This window comes from Eleutherodactylus coqui, chromosome 5, assembly GCF_035609145.1.
Source record: "Eleutherodactylus coqui strain aEleCoq1 chromosome 5, aEleCoq1.hap1, whole genome shotgun sequence".
NCBI classification, from domain to species: Eukaryota; Metazoa; Chordata; class Amphibia; order Anura; family Eleutherodactylidae; genus Eleutherodactylus; species Eleutherodactylus coqui.
This window is the reverse complement of record NC_089841.1, coordinates 140,132,013-140,148,704: the sequence shown is the minus strand read 5'-3', so window position 1 is coordinate 140,148,704 and position 16,692 is coordinate 140,132,013. Positions and strand designations below refer to the sequence as shown.

Below are 16,692 nucleotides of genomic sequence, written 5' to 3'. Positions count from 1 at the left end.
TCCAACAGTCATCCCATCTAAAGGCTGGATAAACACAGATGTATTTGCATGTGAAAAATGCACTTGCGCAATACTTAGAAAATAGAACCCACTGCTTTCAATGGAGTCGTTCACATGTATTTTTCCTGCGCATTTCAGTAGCGCAAAATAAAACGCAGCATGCTCTTTTCCTGCACATTCGCGCACCAACCGTCCCCTTAAATTTCAATTGGGTAGGGGGGGGGGGGGGGTGTGCAAAAATGCACACGCAATATGCTCGGAGATGTGTGATATGCTGCTTAATTCAGCTGGGAAAAACACATCTCAAACTCATTAGACTAATAGGCCATTTTAGTTGCTGCGTCTTTGTTTGCCACGCGCAAATGAACATGCATTGCAGGAACAAAAATGACAGTAAAATATGCCGAAATGTACATGAAAAAGCACAGTTAATTCCGCAATAATGTTACTCTCATGCGTGTGTAAATATGCATACGGTTATGTGAATGGGGCCGAAGTATGAAGTTGTACTAGGTAGAAATTCTAAAGTGAACATTTCCTGTTCTGATAGCTGCCCGATGCAGCGCGGTCATGGTATATGAACACAAGTTACCCCATAAAGGCACTCTAAAAGTAATAGGGAAGAAGGTCTTATTTGCGAATATAACTTAATGTGTTATGCTAGTACACTTTAAGGCGATTTGGATACACAATGTCGATGATTAATGCCGCTCTCACACATCTGTTTGTTACCGGTAATTGCGGTATGACGCTCCCATTGATTTGAATGACACCTCGCAGCATTGAGCTCGAACAAGGCGCTTTCTAGTGATGTCTGCTCTATTTTGCTGCAATTAACGCACCTCATCACTCATCAGAATGATGGAGTGTGTCAAAACCCGCTGTCAGAGGCAGTAACCTGCGTCCAAACACGGCGGTAAAAGTGTGAGAATGGCCTAAGTGGGAGGTTTTTTTCCTTTCTTGTTCTTCTCTTAAAAAATGTAATATCTTTTCATTAAAAAAATTACTGCCACCATCTTCTAACCACTAAAGCTTTTTCATTTTTCTGCTGAGTAAGCTATTGAAGGCTTGTTTTTTTGCAGGGCAAGCTATAGTTTTTACTGGTACCATTTTGGGATGCTTCCCACTAAATTCTTTCTTGGAGACGAGGTGACATTGGTATTGTGTATTTTTTTTCTGACATTATGTAGGATAAATAATGCATTATTTTAATAGATCGACTTTTATGGAAGCAATGGTACCAAATATGTTCATAATTCTTAGCGTTTTTGATGTTAAAAATTGGAAAAGGGGGTTAAACTTTTAATAGTGTTTATTTTTTTGTAATAATTAGCAAATTCTTTCATATATTTTTAATTTTTGTTTAGCCCCCACAGGGGACTGTCTGATTGCTTGTACATTGTATTGTAATACATAAGTATTGCAGTATATTTTACTTTCATCATTTTAAGCTCTTCACAAGTCCCCAAATTGCCCTATTTACATCGGATGCTGTAAATGAGTTAGTGTGTAACTGAAATGATGATGATAAATAGCAACCTATTGAGACTCTTCATCAAGCAAGGTTTACCACAAAATCTAAAAGTCACATATTTATACACAAAAGAACATAGCAATAGGGCGGTAAGTAAAGGTACCTTTACAAGGAGTGAATAATCGCTCGAAGCGGTGATTTTCGGCTATTGTCGGTCCATGTACACGCGGTGAGAAATTGTGCACTTGTTGGAGTCATTGGTTTTTAGATCACCTAAAACCAAGCGACTGTTGGCCCGTGTAAACAGACAGTCGTTTATCTTTGAGCGACTGTCGGCAGTGAATGGAGGCGGGCAGCCAGAAGAGATCACAGACACCCTCTGCCTCCGTTCACTGAATAACTATTGCTTCTGTGTGAAAGCACAGGGGAAATACTCACTGGGGCAACTGCTGGGTGCTTGTTCCATGTAATGCAACTTTTTGTCCATGATCTAAACTGCTACCGTGTTTTCCCAATAATAAGACCTATCCAGATTTTTTGGGGAAAATTGAAATATAAGCCCTCCCCTGAAAATAAGCCCTAGCTACATTACACAAAAAAAACCCAATACTCACCTAGTAGACTGTGTTCGAGTCCCTCACCCTGTGCTGCGGCGCTGCTGCAGGTTCCATGTAGTCCTGAACGCCGACATAGCATTTCCTTCGGGTAGCAGGGCTTCAATACCCCGCCTCCAGCAAGCTATTGCTCTGATTGGCTACTCGAGCGCCACGTCAGCTAATCAAAGCCGGCGCTCGATAAACCAATCACAGCCATTCAATGATGTCATTCAATGAATGGCTGTGATTGGTTCATCGAGCGCCGCGTCAGCCATTTAGAGCAATCGCTGGCAGGAGGTGGGGTATTCAAGCCCTGCTAAAAGAAAAAATGTTCTGTCAGCGTTCAAGAGTACACAGAAGCCTGCAGCAGCGAAGGAGACCAGCGTGAGGGACCCAAACACCGGCTGCTAGGTGAGTATTATGACACCCCCCAAAAATAAGACACTGTGCCACTTTTGGGGCAAAAATTAATATAAGGCCATGTCCTATTATCGGGTAAACAAGGTAGTTAAACAACAGAGAACTTTCACTTTTTAATTTTTTTCTATTTATAGTACACAGTACAAAGATACTTTTCCTTCTGAAAAAAAACATCATGTACATTAACCCTTTCCAATTCCCTGTCTGACGTCTTCCTACATTCTGATTGAAGTCTGTACAGCTTTGATGTCGGAAAACATCTGGCAGGGCTTTATTACTGTGCATTTCCGGACGCTCCGCTGTCAGAACTTCTCTGGTGCATCACATACTGCAGAACTGGCTTTAGCCAGCAGATGGTGCCGTTGTATAACGTCAGATAGAGAAAGCCCCCCTAGGAAAACCCTGAATCCAAATTTGGATTGGTAAGGGTTAACTACAGAAGCTCTAGGGATCTTTCACATGGGATGGCATTGCTCCCCAGGACATAATAGAATTTGCTGTCATGTGGAAAATTCCGCACCAAAATCCACATTCAGCCATTAGCATTTATGTGCGGATTTCTGCAACAGGACTACGTCCTGCAAAACAATTCCATCCCACGTGAGAGGTCCCTAAAGTTTCTGTAGTTGATGTACATGTATTCTATTTTTTTCAGAAGGAAAATATCTTTGTACTCTGTACTTTGTACTTCAGATACATAAAATACAAAGAGAATGTCCGCTATTTCTGAAATAGCTGTTTAGATCATGGAGTAAAGGTATCCTAATGCTCCTTTTACACCTAACGAGAACCTCACAATTCTCATTTGCCTGAGCAATCGAACTGGGAACGTCATCACCAGCTCATTCACCGTCAGGCAGCCTGTTTAGACAGGCAAATCATTGTTGGGAATCATGAACTTCTCATTCTTTATTTCACACTGAACGATCAATATTTAAATGCAACGAAAAGACAATGAGCCAATGATGATTTTTATGCTGGCTGAAACTGAATGATGAACGAGAAGCACACGATTCAGTAATTTGAACTGAACTATTCACTAGGCAACGTGATTTTTGTGTCTAAGAAAAGTTTATTTGTTCCTGTTAGCTTATTGTAAAATATAATGGAAAATAACTTTCATTTTGAAAAAAGTTTGCTTTTGTGGTCAGGACATCAATAATTAAAAATATAGGATTTTGAATTTCGAATGTTTCAAGGACATACACAGTGAGAAAAGAAATTACTTACAATTATGAGCCGAAGTCATTATACAATACAGAGTATGTCCATACAGTTCAAAATTAATGAAGATGTCTGGTTCTTTTTGATTGACGATTGTGCACTTGGTCCCGTTCACGTACCAGCACCCAGGTGTAGTCGCCCATCAAATTATTATACTATTGTCCTTGATAGGGATGCTCAAACTGCTGCATATCTTGGTGGAGCCTTTCTCCTTGTTCCTCGGAGTATGCTCCCATGTTCTGCTTGAATTTATGTAAATGAGAATCCAGGATATGAACCTTGAGCGACATCCTTCAGCTCATAGTGTGGTATTTCTTCATCATCGTTTCCACCAACTCCACATAGTTGTCTGCTTTGTGATTTCCCAAGAACCCCTGAACTACGGCAACAAAACTATTCCAAGCTGCTTTCTGTACTTCTGTGAGCATGTCAGGAAATTTCAGACATTCTCTGATTCACTTGATTTGTGTTCCCACAAAGATGCCAGCTTTTACCTTGGCCTCACTCAGCTTCGGGAAGAATGTTGTTTCATAAGCAAGTTCATATCCTGGATTCTCATCTACATAAATTCAAGAACATAGGAGAAAGGTTCCACCAAGATATGTAGCAGTTTGAGCGTCGCTATCAAGGACAATAGTACAATAATATGATGGGCGACTACATCTGGGGGCCGGTACAGGAAAGTGACCAAGTACACAATCGTCAATTGAAGAGAACCAGACATGTCTCATTTTGAACTGTATGGACATACTATGGTTTGTATAATGACTTTGGCTCGTGATTGTAAGTAATTTCTTTTCTCACTGTGTATGTCCTTGAAACATTCGAAATTCGATAATTAAAAATATATGATTTTGATGTCCTGACCACAAAAGCAAAGTTGCTTCAAAATGAAAGTTATTTTCCATTATATTTTACAATAAGCTAACAGGACCAAATAAACTTTTCTTAGACACAAAAAGCGTGTTTTATTTGTTGCCTAGTGATTGTTCATTTGAACTATTTTTGAACGATGATTGTTCAGCCTATACGCACCTTTAGGCTAGGTTCACCCTGTCATTGGTTTCCGTTGTTAGGCTCGGTCCTCATAGCTGAGGAGAAAAACTAGAAGCAACAAATTCGGCATATGCTGGACCCAAACGGCACTGAATGGACCCCACTAACTATATTGAGGGTCCATTCGGCTTTTGACATGTGGGAGGAATTCTCCCAGGCATGCTGCAGTATTTCCTCTGGAATTTCATACCGAATCTGTGCTGGAAGTTTCGTACCGAGCCTCCAATGCACATGTGAACCTAGCATTAGAAGAACAGAAAGAGCTCATCATTCTAAGAACAGGTCCCGTTATATTGCTCCATCGCTTGTCTGGCAATTCTGAAAGGTTTGGTTTGTGCTTTGTTAAAACTAGAAAAAACCCTCCCACCATAAAACAAAGTGGATGTCCTACCCGCAGTTCATGCACTCTTTGATTTCTGATGTCCAGGAATTTAGCTGCTGGTCATCTACAACTTCAAAAATAACTTCAGTTGTATTAACCTAAAAATATAGGAAAACAGGAAAAAAAGATAAATATCACAAAATGTTCTTAATTCTGGGCGAAACCCAGAAAATCTCCCTTTGAAATGTGCTTATCCACATCTAAAAGAGCTATCTATATCAGTGTGAGAACAAATCCCGTTGACTGCTTATTCTCCTAAGGGCTGTTAGTATGCTGGAAAACTTTTTCAACAGACATTCACTATTTTGATCAGTCAAAACAGATGTTTTCACTCATGAACCGGTATAATTATTGTCCATTGTATCTTGTTTCTACTTATAATATGAAAAATATGTTATTTACAGATACAAAAATATCTCCTTTGTAAGTAGAAATTGAAGTCACAAACACTGGCTTGCCACCAAGACAACCCCCGTCTATGTGCCCTATTAGGACATATAAACAATATAGACAGAGGATTTCCCTCTTTGGGCCACTATGTAAGTTAGGCTCCACATTGGCAGACATAGTGTGTCCATGCACTAGATGGAGGGTCATTCACTTCAATGGCTGACTTGTATGGTAATTTTATATTGTGTGTGGCTGGCCAATTACAGCTGATCACCTGGCGGTCAAAATCCCTGGCTTTGTTTTAAAAAAAGGGATGTCTTCATGAGACAACTCCTTTAATGAGGAGGTTCATTAGACTGGGTACCACAAATATTGAATCCTAGGAAGTTATGCAATCGCTTGAGAACTATAGGTTGGAGACCGCTGCAGTGCAAGGGGGCTCAGTGTCCATAAAGCAGAGGCAACCATTTTTCTAAGTTCTTCAATCTGGTTGAGAGGGGAGTCCTGAGGTGAAAAACAGCCGATTTTTAATTTTAGGTTGAATCAAAATCAATATAAAAAAAAAAAATTGGCTCGGCCGACAGCTATTCTTTCCAACTCCTCCATACACATGCATGCTTGGCCATGTGTGCATATCTTCTGAATAGGGAATAAGTCTATGCTAGACATATCTTGAGGTGACTTATGGCCCCTGAGAATCAAGGATCTGGTGTTTCAACAATTCAGATCCCCATTACACATAAAAGAGTTGGCCAGTCCAGGTGAAACTGCCGTTTTCGACTAACTTTTCTCTAATGCGTAGTGGGCCTTAAGTTATAAGCTTAATCTTGTGTTTTAAAATAAGTAAGATTTTCTACCACACTTCCCCTCTATTGCTACAGGTCTCTTGTCTGCCAATTATCATTCACTTATTTAATAAAAATAAAGTTTTAACAGTACTTTTTTCAGTGACATATACCATATTTACAAGAATCCAAATTGTGACCTTTGCAGGTCTCCCTACATGGTTGAAATAATAGACCCATTTTTATCTCTATTTTTGTTGAACAAGCGAACACTTAAATGGTTACTAAGTTTTCAAACAACTTTTTCTTATATGATAGCCATGTGATAACTAGTAAAATTGCCATTTACTTTATGCACCTAAAATAATGCTCGTATGTTGAATAATCGCTCTAAAGTGCTAGCCACTTATGGTCTCCTTTCTGAACACCACATGGGGAAGAACCCTGAGTAGGGTTGAAAGCTCTAAAAAACATCATGTATTTTTGTTAGCCATTACAAGGTATCATATCTACAAGATTACGTGGTTTTTCTTGCTGAGAACAAACACATTCCAGTCTATAGAACACAGCACAGCAGCCAGGCTCATTCCATCAGAATAATTTAGAATCACAGATACACCCTGCAGCGAGGATACAATGGAAGAAATAAAGGATACAAGTCATACAATGGCCAGAAATATGATTATTCCTCATGTATATATACATGGCAGCAGAGGCGTAACTTGAAGCTCCCGGGCCCCAATGCAAAACCTGTAACAGGGCCCCCAACTATAATGCTTAATTCATAGTACTGGGCTCCCTATATGGAGAAAAGAGGCCTTATGGGCCCCCTAAGGCTCCTGGGCCCGGGTGCAACCGCATCCCCTGCATCCTCCATAGTTACGCCCCTGCATGGCAGCTTATTCTAAAAAGTAATATAAAAAGTTATGTATGCTTTAACACGTACCCATACTTTAATGGGACTTTCATGGATGTGTATATGAGGACTGTCACCATTTCTGGCTGTCATATGACTTTTGTGTATGTAATTTCCCACTTCTGCAGGCTGCATCTCTAAATTTCAGTCTTCCCTGAAGTAGTGGTTTGAGACTTGCTGCTATGAGGACTTCATACACTGTACATATAGAAGAGCAGGATATCTTGACAATCCTAAGTAATAGCATCATGGAGGACATTATAGTGCAGTAATAAACAGTGTAGTTGTGATTTCAATAGCTGGGAGATAGTAAATCGCTTACTAGAAGCTGCAGTAGCATGTCTCTGTGTGTCTCACCGCTTCTCTCTCACTTTGCAGTGGTTTCCTGTTCCTCTCTACCCTCTTTAAAGCCTTCTATGAGAAGCATGGGACAGCACCCACCCCTACTTCTTGTAATTCGACTTCGAGTCCCTATTACCAAAGAGACTTCATGTGACAACAGTCATTGGAAATCAAATTAGAAGGAAGGGAGATCTCTAGTGGCAATTCAGAAGGATTTTTCAGCACAAAGAACAAGTCACTTAGGTAAATAAAGTGATTTACACTTTTACTAGTTATCACATTAGCTTCCACATAAAAGCAAGATTGTTTAAAGTGGAGTGTCTATTGAAGAAGTATTTCACAATCTAACCACGCTGTTGTACATGGCAAATATCAATTTTAGAACAAAGGGGAGAATTCATTGACAAGAACTACTATAAAAAGGTGTTAAATACTCTGTTTAATGAGCACAGTGCAGGAAATATATAGCTTCAATTATGAACCATCCCTTCTGCATTTTACATATTTTTTTCAAGTATAGTCTCAGTGCTGATAATGATACATTAACATATATTTCAATATTTCACTCATAGTCTTGTCACAATACAAACACAGCCATACAATAGTATATATGATTATCAACTTCCAAGAACAAGTATTATTTATAGGGCAAAATAGAGGAGAGCGAAGAGGAAAATAAAGCACATACATCAGATTGCTGATTTTGGCATTACGAAACCTAATAATCTAAACAGTGCATTCTGTAGGCTAGGTCCAAACCCTCTAACTTCCACTTATTATATTACATCCTGCCAGGGCAGAACCCAAACGCCATCTATAGTGTTTTATGCCATGAGATTTCTTAGCTCCAGGATGTAATAACATACTGGCAGCTGGGCTAAGAGCGGTCAGACTGTTCACAGCATTCATGTAGTTTCCTGCTGAAGAGGCAGAAAGCTCTGCAGATAAGATTCTCCCAATCTCCTGCCCCTAGTCAGTTCCTCCCGATTCACCTGTCTAGCCCACCACCCTTACCCTTTCAGCCCTTTAACCACCTACTAGATACCACTCTTGCCAAGCTTCATCGGGCTAATTTAACTGTTTCAGTTTAGATTTGAGGTCACAACCTGCCAAAAAATTTTTAAGTCTGACTTCACTGTGAATCTTTGCAGGCTCCTAGATTTCAGTAGTTGGCTCCTATCCTAGAACTGGGTAAGATATGGCCAGACTTGTAATAAGCTACAGGCTATGTAGCCTGGGTCACAACAATCATTCAGATTAATCATATAAAAAGTTAACACTACTTCATTATAATTGCTAGGTCATTATTACATTGAAAATGGCAGTGTGATTTTAGAAACTTGAGCAATCTGACATTTTTATGCTATTAATCATCTTTTATGTCGTGCAGTATGTCTGATAACACTGTACAGTCTTGGAATTAGGCAAAGTACAGCAACTACATAAAAGAAAACCTGTAAAAAAAGATAGAATAGTGATAGGAACAAAAAATAACCTGTAAATAGTAATCTCTTAATGACTACCTGCCATAAAAGAATGGCAGGCGGTCGTGGGTGATGTATGCAACGGGCTAGGGACCCGAACCTGCTCCATACCGGACAGGTGCAAACTGTTTCTGACAGCTGATACCAGATCAAAGCAATTTAATTTTTTGGATGCTGTTGCCAATACTGACTGCGCAATGAAGCAGCTAGCCAGGGGTCCTCTGGCGCCAAAGCAGCTATCCAGGGCCCCTCTGGCACCCCATCAGCAGCCCGTGCACCATGATCGTGGGTTGCCAATGGGTTCCCATGGCAGCCTGGAGTTAGTGAAGGCTGCCATGTATTAAGTCCTGCCTATGGTAGATACTGATATACTGATACAGGAGGGCAGGTAAAAACAATCCATCCCTCAACTGGCAGACAGCCAAACTGCTAAATAGATTAATAGGCTGTAAGCCTGCATGGTGCACTACATGTACTGTGTCGCCTGCCACCCTGTATATGAGGGGTTTGTGTGCAAGTATACTACTAAGCAGCGGTATTGGTGCATTATGTCTCCACCAGCAGAATGGGTGGAGACAGTGCACGCCCACAACTTGGGATTGGCTGGCCAGGAGAATGGCTGGAGGCAAAGTGCACGCCCCTAACTTTGGATTGGCTGATCCGTAGTCCCAGACGCTGCGCTGACTCAGCTCCCGGGCCGGACTGACAGGTCAGCTCCCAGCCTCATCTTCAGTCTCCCCTCAGCTCCCACATGGACTGACATTTCCACAGATGCGCTGTGCTCACTCAGCTCCCGGTCGGACTGACATGTCAGCTCCCAGCTGCAGTCTCCCCGCTGCTCTCTGGCTGGACTGACATGTCACTCCCGTCCAGCACTGGCGCCGTTGCCTCCAGCAACACCAACTATGCTCTCAGCGTCCATGTCCCCACGCCGACACAGCAGCAGCCAGCCGGCCCCGCTGTTACGGTCATCGTTGGGGACAGCATCACAGGCAGCTAGTGGAGGCCGTCCGTGACAGAGAGATGCCCCTGCGCAGGGGACGGTTTATTATACGCCATGAGATGTAGCAAAGCCAGATTTAGCGTACAGTACTTTGAAGCAAGGTGGAGGGCTGCCAGGGGATGTAGCTCTGGGTCTTATTGTTCCAAATAAATTGGAAAATTGCTTTTTGCATATATCTTTAAGATTGTGTGCTGGAATTGCTATAGGGAGAAACAGAACAAATAGAGCACATGTGGCAACGTATTATTTTTAATGGAATTTATGCGCCCTACCCAGAGAGCGTGTGTTGATCCCATTTTTTCAGTTCGCTTTCTAGCTTATTAAACAGGGAGGGGTAATTCCATTTAAAAGTGTGCCCAAAGATGAAGTGATCTTAATACCTAGGTATGTGAGGTAATGTTGCGGAGACTGAAATCCGGTTAATCTCAGTCAATTTCTGCATACTCTGGGTGATATTGATATACAGAGCTTCCGTTTTATCTATATTAACCTGTAACCCTGAAATCACTGCGAACCTGTCCAAGATAGTCATTAAATTGGGAAGAGAAGCTAGTGATCTAGATAGTGTAAGGGGGATGTCATCCTCAAATAGATTGGTCTTATACTCCCTCCGATCTTGCATGATCCCTGCTACATCAGGGTTCTCCCTTATCATACATGCAAGGGGTTCCATTGCCAAAGCAAATAGAGCCAGGGAGAGGGGGCACCCCTGTCTGCTTCCTCTCTGTATAGCAATTGGGTTGGGTTTGGAACAGGGGAGTTTCAGGGTTGCTGAGGGAGTAGAATATAGTGATCTAAGAGCTAGCATATAAGGTCCGTGAATCCCCATTTTGTCGAGCACTGTGAAAAGATAGTCCCACGATAGGCTACCAGAAGCCTTTTCTATGTCCAGCGCCAGAGCTAGCTGTGGGATTTTCCGGCCCTGGGCTATATGGATCAAGTTTAAGACTTTTCTTATGCTATCTGGCGCTTGTCTGGAAGGTATAAAGCCTACCTGATCTTTGTGAATCAGATGAGGAAGTAAGGGGTTCAGGAGATTGGCAAGTATACTTGTTAATATTTTATAATCAAGGTTAACCAGCAATATCGGTCGGTAGTTTTTTTTTTTTAGAGAGGTGTGGTCTTTATTTGGTTTTGGTATGACCGTTATATGCACTTCCAGGAATCCTCTCAGTGGATGCTTCCCTGTTAGAGGATCTCATTATATATAGAAGCTTGTGAGTTGGGGGATCAGAGGCATCATCATTTTTTTTATAATAGAGAGCAGTGAATCCATCTGTGGCTTCTCCATTACAATACGCACTCCTATGCAGACGGCCGCGGTTTGGCCGTGGCAAACAAACCGCGGCATGGCCTATTTTTGTGCGCAGCACGCACTCACCCGGCCGCCGACTCCGGTCTGCGCATGCGCCGGCTGCGCGGCAGCCGGCACATGAAAGAGCCGGGGCCGCCAGGCGCGGGTGAGTACGCGCTCGTCCCTGCAGGCTCTCGGGTCGGGTCCCGCGGCGAGAATTCTCGCTGCCGGATCCGACCCGCTCGTGTGCAGGCGGCCTAGGATATCTTCAATTTCTTCACAAGAGATGGGTGTATTTAATTCGGCACTATAGGTTGCAGTGCGATTAGGTAAATGGAGGCGTTTTAGGGAATTCATAGGAGCTGAAGGGGTTTGCTGGGGTTTGTATTTATAGAGCAACATATAAAATTGGTGAAACGCTTTAGCAATTCGGTCTGGATTCAATGTGCACGCTCCGTTTCCAGTCCTAATTGAATACACTGAGTGGATCCATTCTTTCGCACGCAGTTGCACCACTAACAATTTGTCAGGTTTGTTTCTCAGTCTAAAATAAGTGGCTTGTGTCTAGTTCAGAGCCTTTTCTGCTATCGAGGCATATAGAAGATGTAATTTGACTTTTATGTCCCTGATTTCTGTAGTTAGTGAGATACTGGGATATGTGGGGTTTTTACCTGCACTCTTGTATAAGTATATGGCTGCTTTCTGTGCTTTTTTTGACTGATTTTATTTTCCTTTTCTGTGATTTTAACTGCATGTGGTAGGAATTAATAGAACAGCATTAAAATATTGCAGTATACTGTAAAAACAATCAAGTGACTGCAAGTTCAAGTCCCCTTTGGGGGCTAAAATGAAAAGTTTAAGAATAAATTTGAAAACTGAAAGATTAAAAGTAGCTTCAGATGATTATTTATCTAGTCTAGTTAGCAGCTACATTTTCTCCCACAGGAAATGTAATTACTGGTGACTTATTTGAGAAAAACAAACTGTGTTTGGGCTTTGCAGAACTACAAAAACACTTCTCATTAACCAACATGAAAATTATAGCTTCTAATGTGGCTAGATTTCATTTCTCAAAACTGGCATTCACCAGCCATTTGATGTCATTTGGGGGTATTGACAAATTCTAATTTGTTTCTTTTTCCCGGGGCTTTTTCCATTGTACACCACTGATATACATGACTCATGCCTCACTAAGGCTGCCTGCACACGAGCGTTCCGGATTCCGCTAGCGGATTTTCACGCGCGTATGGTACCTAAATGTGCTTGCGGACAGGTGCGGATGCGTGAAAAATCACACGCGGATATACGCGGATGTGTTGCGGAAAAAAACACGCAGAAAAACCAGCAGACACCCCTTATTGTAAACCCAACCCCTAGAGAACTGCCCATTCCTTGGAAAACAGCTTAAAAACCAACACCCAGACTCCGTTTTGTCCCTCTTGCTTGTGCGAGCACCGTTAAATTATTCTGGCAACATGCTTTCACCCGGTGAGCAGATGTCTTTGTGGGCATGGTTGATCCATGTAACTTTTTTCAGGCGCTTCTCCAGCGTGACTTTATTTCAGTCACTGCAAAAAAATTCACAAGAGGAATTCATTACTACAGATTTTGCATTCTTACATCCTGCATTGGCAAGAAATACTACCTATCTCCCTCTACACATTGCGGGTGTCTGCTGAACAAGGCTATTAACCCAATAAATGCCGCTTCAGTGGCACCAGTGGAAAATACAACTGTTCCCGCAAAAAACAAACAGGGAGGGCTTAGTAACTTGGGCGCATCCTGGCGGCTGATGCACCCGTCTTCCTGCACAAGACGGCCGCAATGCAGGATGGACGTCTTTCCACAGAGCTGGAGGAAAGAACACAAGTCCGGCAATGGAGCCGTCATGTGCTCTTTTCTGCCAGCGTTGCGGAGAGTCGTCCGTCCTGCAGTGTGACCGTTTTGGTATCGCTGCATCCGTAAAAGTCTGATCTATCAAGGTAATGTATGATTTACCCTGCACGGTGAATGTGGTCAAAAAAAATTCTATGAGGATCCGCAGTTGTCCCCAGACGGACGGATTTGTATCGCGTTTTTTCACGCGAGTGAAAAAATCTGCGACCTGTTCTAATTTTGGTCGGATCATGCGCGTGAAGCCTCCAATACAAGTGAATGGGTGCGTTTTTTCACGCAGTACATCCGGAGTGCAGCTGCGGATGGAGTCACTGGTTGCTATGACTACAGGAAGTAGGCATGGTAGGAGGCGTCCCAACACACAGCACAGAGCTTCACAGGCAAATTTCAACTGCAGATCTGTCCTTTCAGTCCCCTCATCTACCAGAGAGCAGCCAGCAGACACCAGCCAGGGTGCACCCAGTACCTCCTTTTTTTCCTGGGGGGCTCTTCCTCCTCCGTTACCGCAGTACGTCCGAAAAAAGTTACATGGATCAACCATGCCCACAAAGACATCTGCTCACCGGGTGAAAGCATGTTGCCAGAATAATTTAACAGTGCTCACACAAGCAAGAGGGACAGAACGGAGTCTGGGTGTTGGTTTTTAAGCTGTTTTCCAGGGAATGGGCAGTTCTCTAGGGGTTGGGTTTACAATAAGGGTGTCTTCCGGATTTTTCTGCGCGTTTTTTTCCGCAACACATCCGCGTATATCCGCGCGTGATTTTTCACGCATCCGCACCTATCCGCAAGCACATTTAGGCCTCCTTCCCACGAACGGATTTCCGCCGCGTAATTCGCGGCGAAAATCCGCTGCGTTGCACGCAGCTATTAGGTTCTATTGAACCTAATAGCTCCATGCTCACGATGCGTAATTCCACCGCGGAATTACGCACCGCGATTTCTCCCGTCCTCACCCGCAGCATGCTCTATTTTCTGCGGGTGAGGACGGGCTGTACGCACTGACGGCTTCCATTGCAGTCAATGGAAGCCGTCCATTCACGCTATCTCCCGCTGTAACCAGCGGGAGATAGCGTGAAAAAACGCTTTCCCGCCCACCGCCGAGCGTCATATGACGCCAAATGACGCGGTCCGGCCGCGTCACGTGACACGGCTGGTGACGCGAGAGCGGTGGGCGGTGACGAGCGGTGACGAGCGGTGACGCGGCGGTGGTGGGCGGGGAAGCGATTTCACGCTATCTCCCGCAGGTAAGTATAGGGGCTCTGAGGGGCGCCGTGACGGGCTTCACAGCGGAATATTACGCTGCGGAGCCCGTCACGCTCGTGGGAAGGAGGCCTTAGGTACCATACGCGCGTGAAAATCCGCGAGTGGAATCCGGAACGCTCGTGTGCAGGCGGCCTATATCAGGTGAAAATAAGTCTAGAAGATGCAAGATAGTGAATAGCATTAAGAGGCTAGTGCTTAAAAGTGACCCTCTGGTTTTATCATGTATTTTGACATCTCATATATAAGATAGACATTATGCTTAGAAACTTCAGATGTCTATGATTATGTTGATGACGTTACCACAAGAGTCAAAGGGACTGTAATATGCATGGCCAATATAGAAGCAAAGATTAAACAGTAAAAGCTTGACATTCAAGCTAAATGCATATTATTTGCAATCATCATCATAATTTCATTCCAAGTCAAATTTATATGATTGATGAGAAATGTTTGCAGTCAAACGACACGGGAAATGAAAAATAAAAAGTATTTTAACACTTTGGTGATGTAGCAATATTTTTTTTCCCAATCTATTCATCCTTGTTTTCTGAGAGCCATAACTTTGTCAATGTAGACCTACGATGGCTTCTTTTACAGGAGGAGATGGATGTTTTGATTGCATCATTTTCCAGGTACACATAATGTATTAAACTGCAATATAAATGCATTTGTGTTGTTTTTTTGCACTGTTTCTGTATAGCCATATTCTGAGAGACACCATTTTTCTTTTGTGTTGATGCAGCTCTGTGAGGGCCTGCCGGTTTTTTTTGCAGGATGAGCTATAGTTTTCATTGGTAGTATTCTGGGTTTCACATACATTGACCACTTTTTATTCCTATTTCTTGTGAAGTGAAATGAGCAAAAAGAGCAATTCTAGCATTGTTTTGTGGTTGTTTTGCTTACAGAATTCACAATGTGGTGTAATTGACAAATTAAGTTTATTCTGTGGGTCAGCATAATTATGTAAATACAAAATTTGTATAGTCTTATTTACTACTAGCACCAGCCCCTGTCCACTTGTCCCTGTCATTGCGATTCTCCGCTAGCGGCGGGCAATTCGCAGTATGCTGGGAATTGCCCCGATTCTCCGCGACCAGCCTATCTATCAGATAGGGCTGACCGGCGGAAATTCGGCGGCTCCCGCGGTGGAGATCTGCCGCGGGAATTCGCAACGCCCGTGGACAGGGGCCTTAAGCATGAAAGGTTTTGTTTGCATTTCTAATTTAAAAAAAAAAATGTTTAAATAATTTGTTAAAGTTAATTTACTTTTTGCTTTTGTCCCACTAAGGAACTTGACCGTTCAATCACTTGTACAATACACTGCAATACTTCTTTAATGCAGTGTATTATGACTGTCAGCATAATGCTGACAGGTATCCTATTATGCCCTTCCTCTGGCAGGACCTAATAAGTGTCCTAAGATGGCAGACCTGTGGACCATTGTTGGCCTCTGGCTGGCATAGTATCCAATCAGCATCCTGTGATTTTTTTTCTGGGGACACCATTGAGTAAGTGAGCCCCCTCCCTCTGTAAACCATTAGCGGAGGGTGGCATCTAAGGAATTAACCCAAAGATCAGAGTTATCTTTGATCCAGGCCATGGCAGAAGTAGTTCAGCCATGTAAAATCTAAAATGTACAGCAGCTTTCCCTAACTCTCTGGTGCTAGCAATGTAAGGCCCAATGTCCATGTGCGGATCTTAATTATAAAATCTGCGTGTCTCCCGCACAGGAGAGCTGCAGCTCTAGAAGTCCATAGGGATGCATTAGCATCTGCAGGGCAATTTAAAGCATGCAGATGTCATTGTGGCTGTGCCACGGATCTACGGGAAAGCAGGTAATTAAATAAATCTATGTTCTGAAAGCCACCGATTACTCCTTTCATTTTGGGCCCCGTTGTGCATGCGGACATAAGATTAGGGCCACAATGGGTATATTTCTGAAAACAGCACAAACAGGGGTATCCATTTTGGGGTGCAAGTTTTTCTTCATATGTGTGCTGTACAAAAAAAGCTGTTTTTAAAATGACAGAATTGCCAAAAAAACAAAAATCCTAATTTTTTCCTTTTGCTTTGCTTGAATTTATTCAAAAACTGTGGGGTCAAAATACACAGTACACCCCTAGATAAATTCGTTAAGGAGTCTAGTTTTCAAAATGGGGTCATTTGT

The 16,692-nt window shown here is 42.7% G+C and overlaps 1 protein-coding gene across 2 annotated transcripts in view; it reads right to left on the bottom strand.

Annotated features, from left to right (window-relative positions):
• The window catches only part of SH2B3 (SH2B adaptor protein 3), a 176,725-nt gene that overhangs the window by 25,531 nt on the left and 134,502 nt on the right, over window positions 1-16,692 (bottom strand). For both annotated transcript variants that reach the window (XM_066603242.1, XM_066603243.1), the window contains exon 5: window positions 5,162-5,250. In XM_066603242.1, the coding sequence (XP_066459339.1) occupies window positions 5,162-5,250 (89 nt within the window). The remainder of the gene's footprint in view (window positions 1-5,161; window positions 5,251-16,692) is intronic.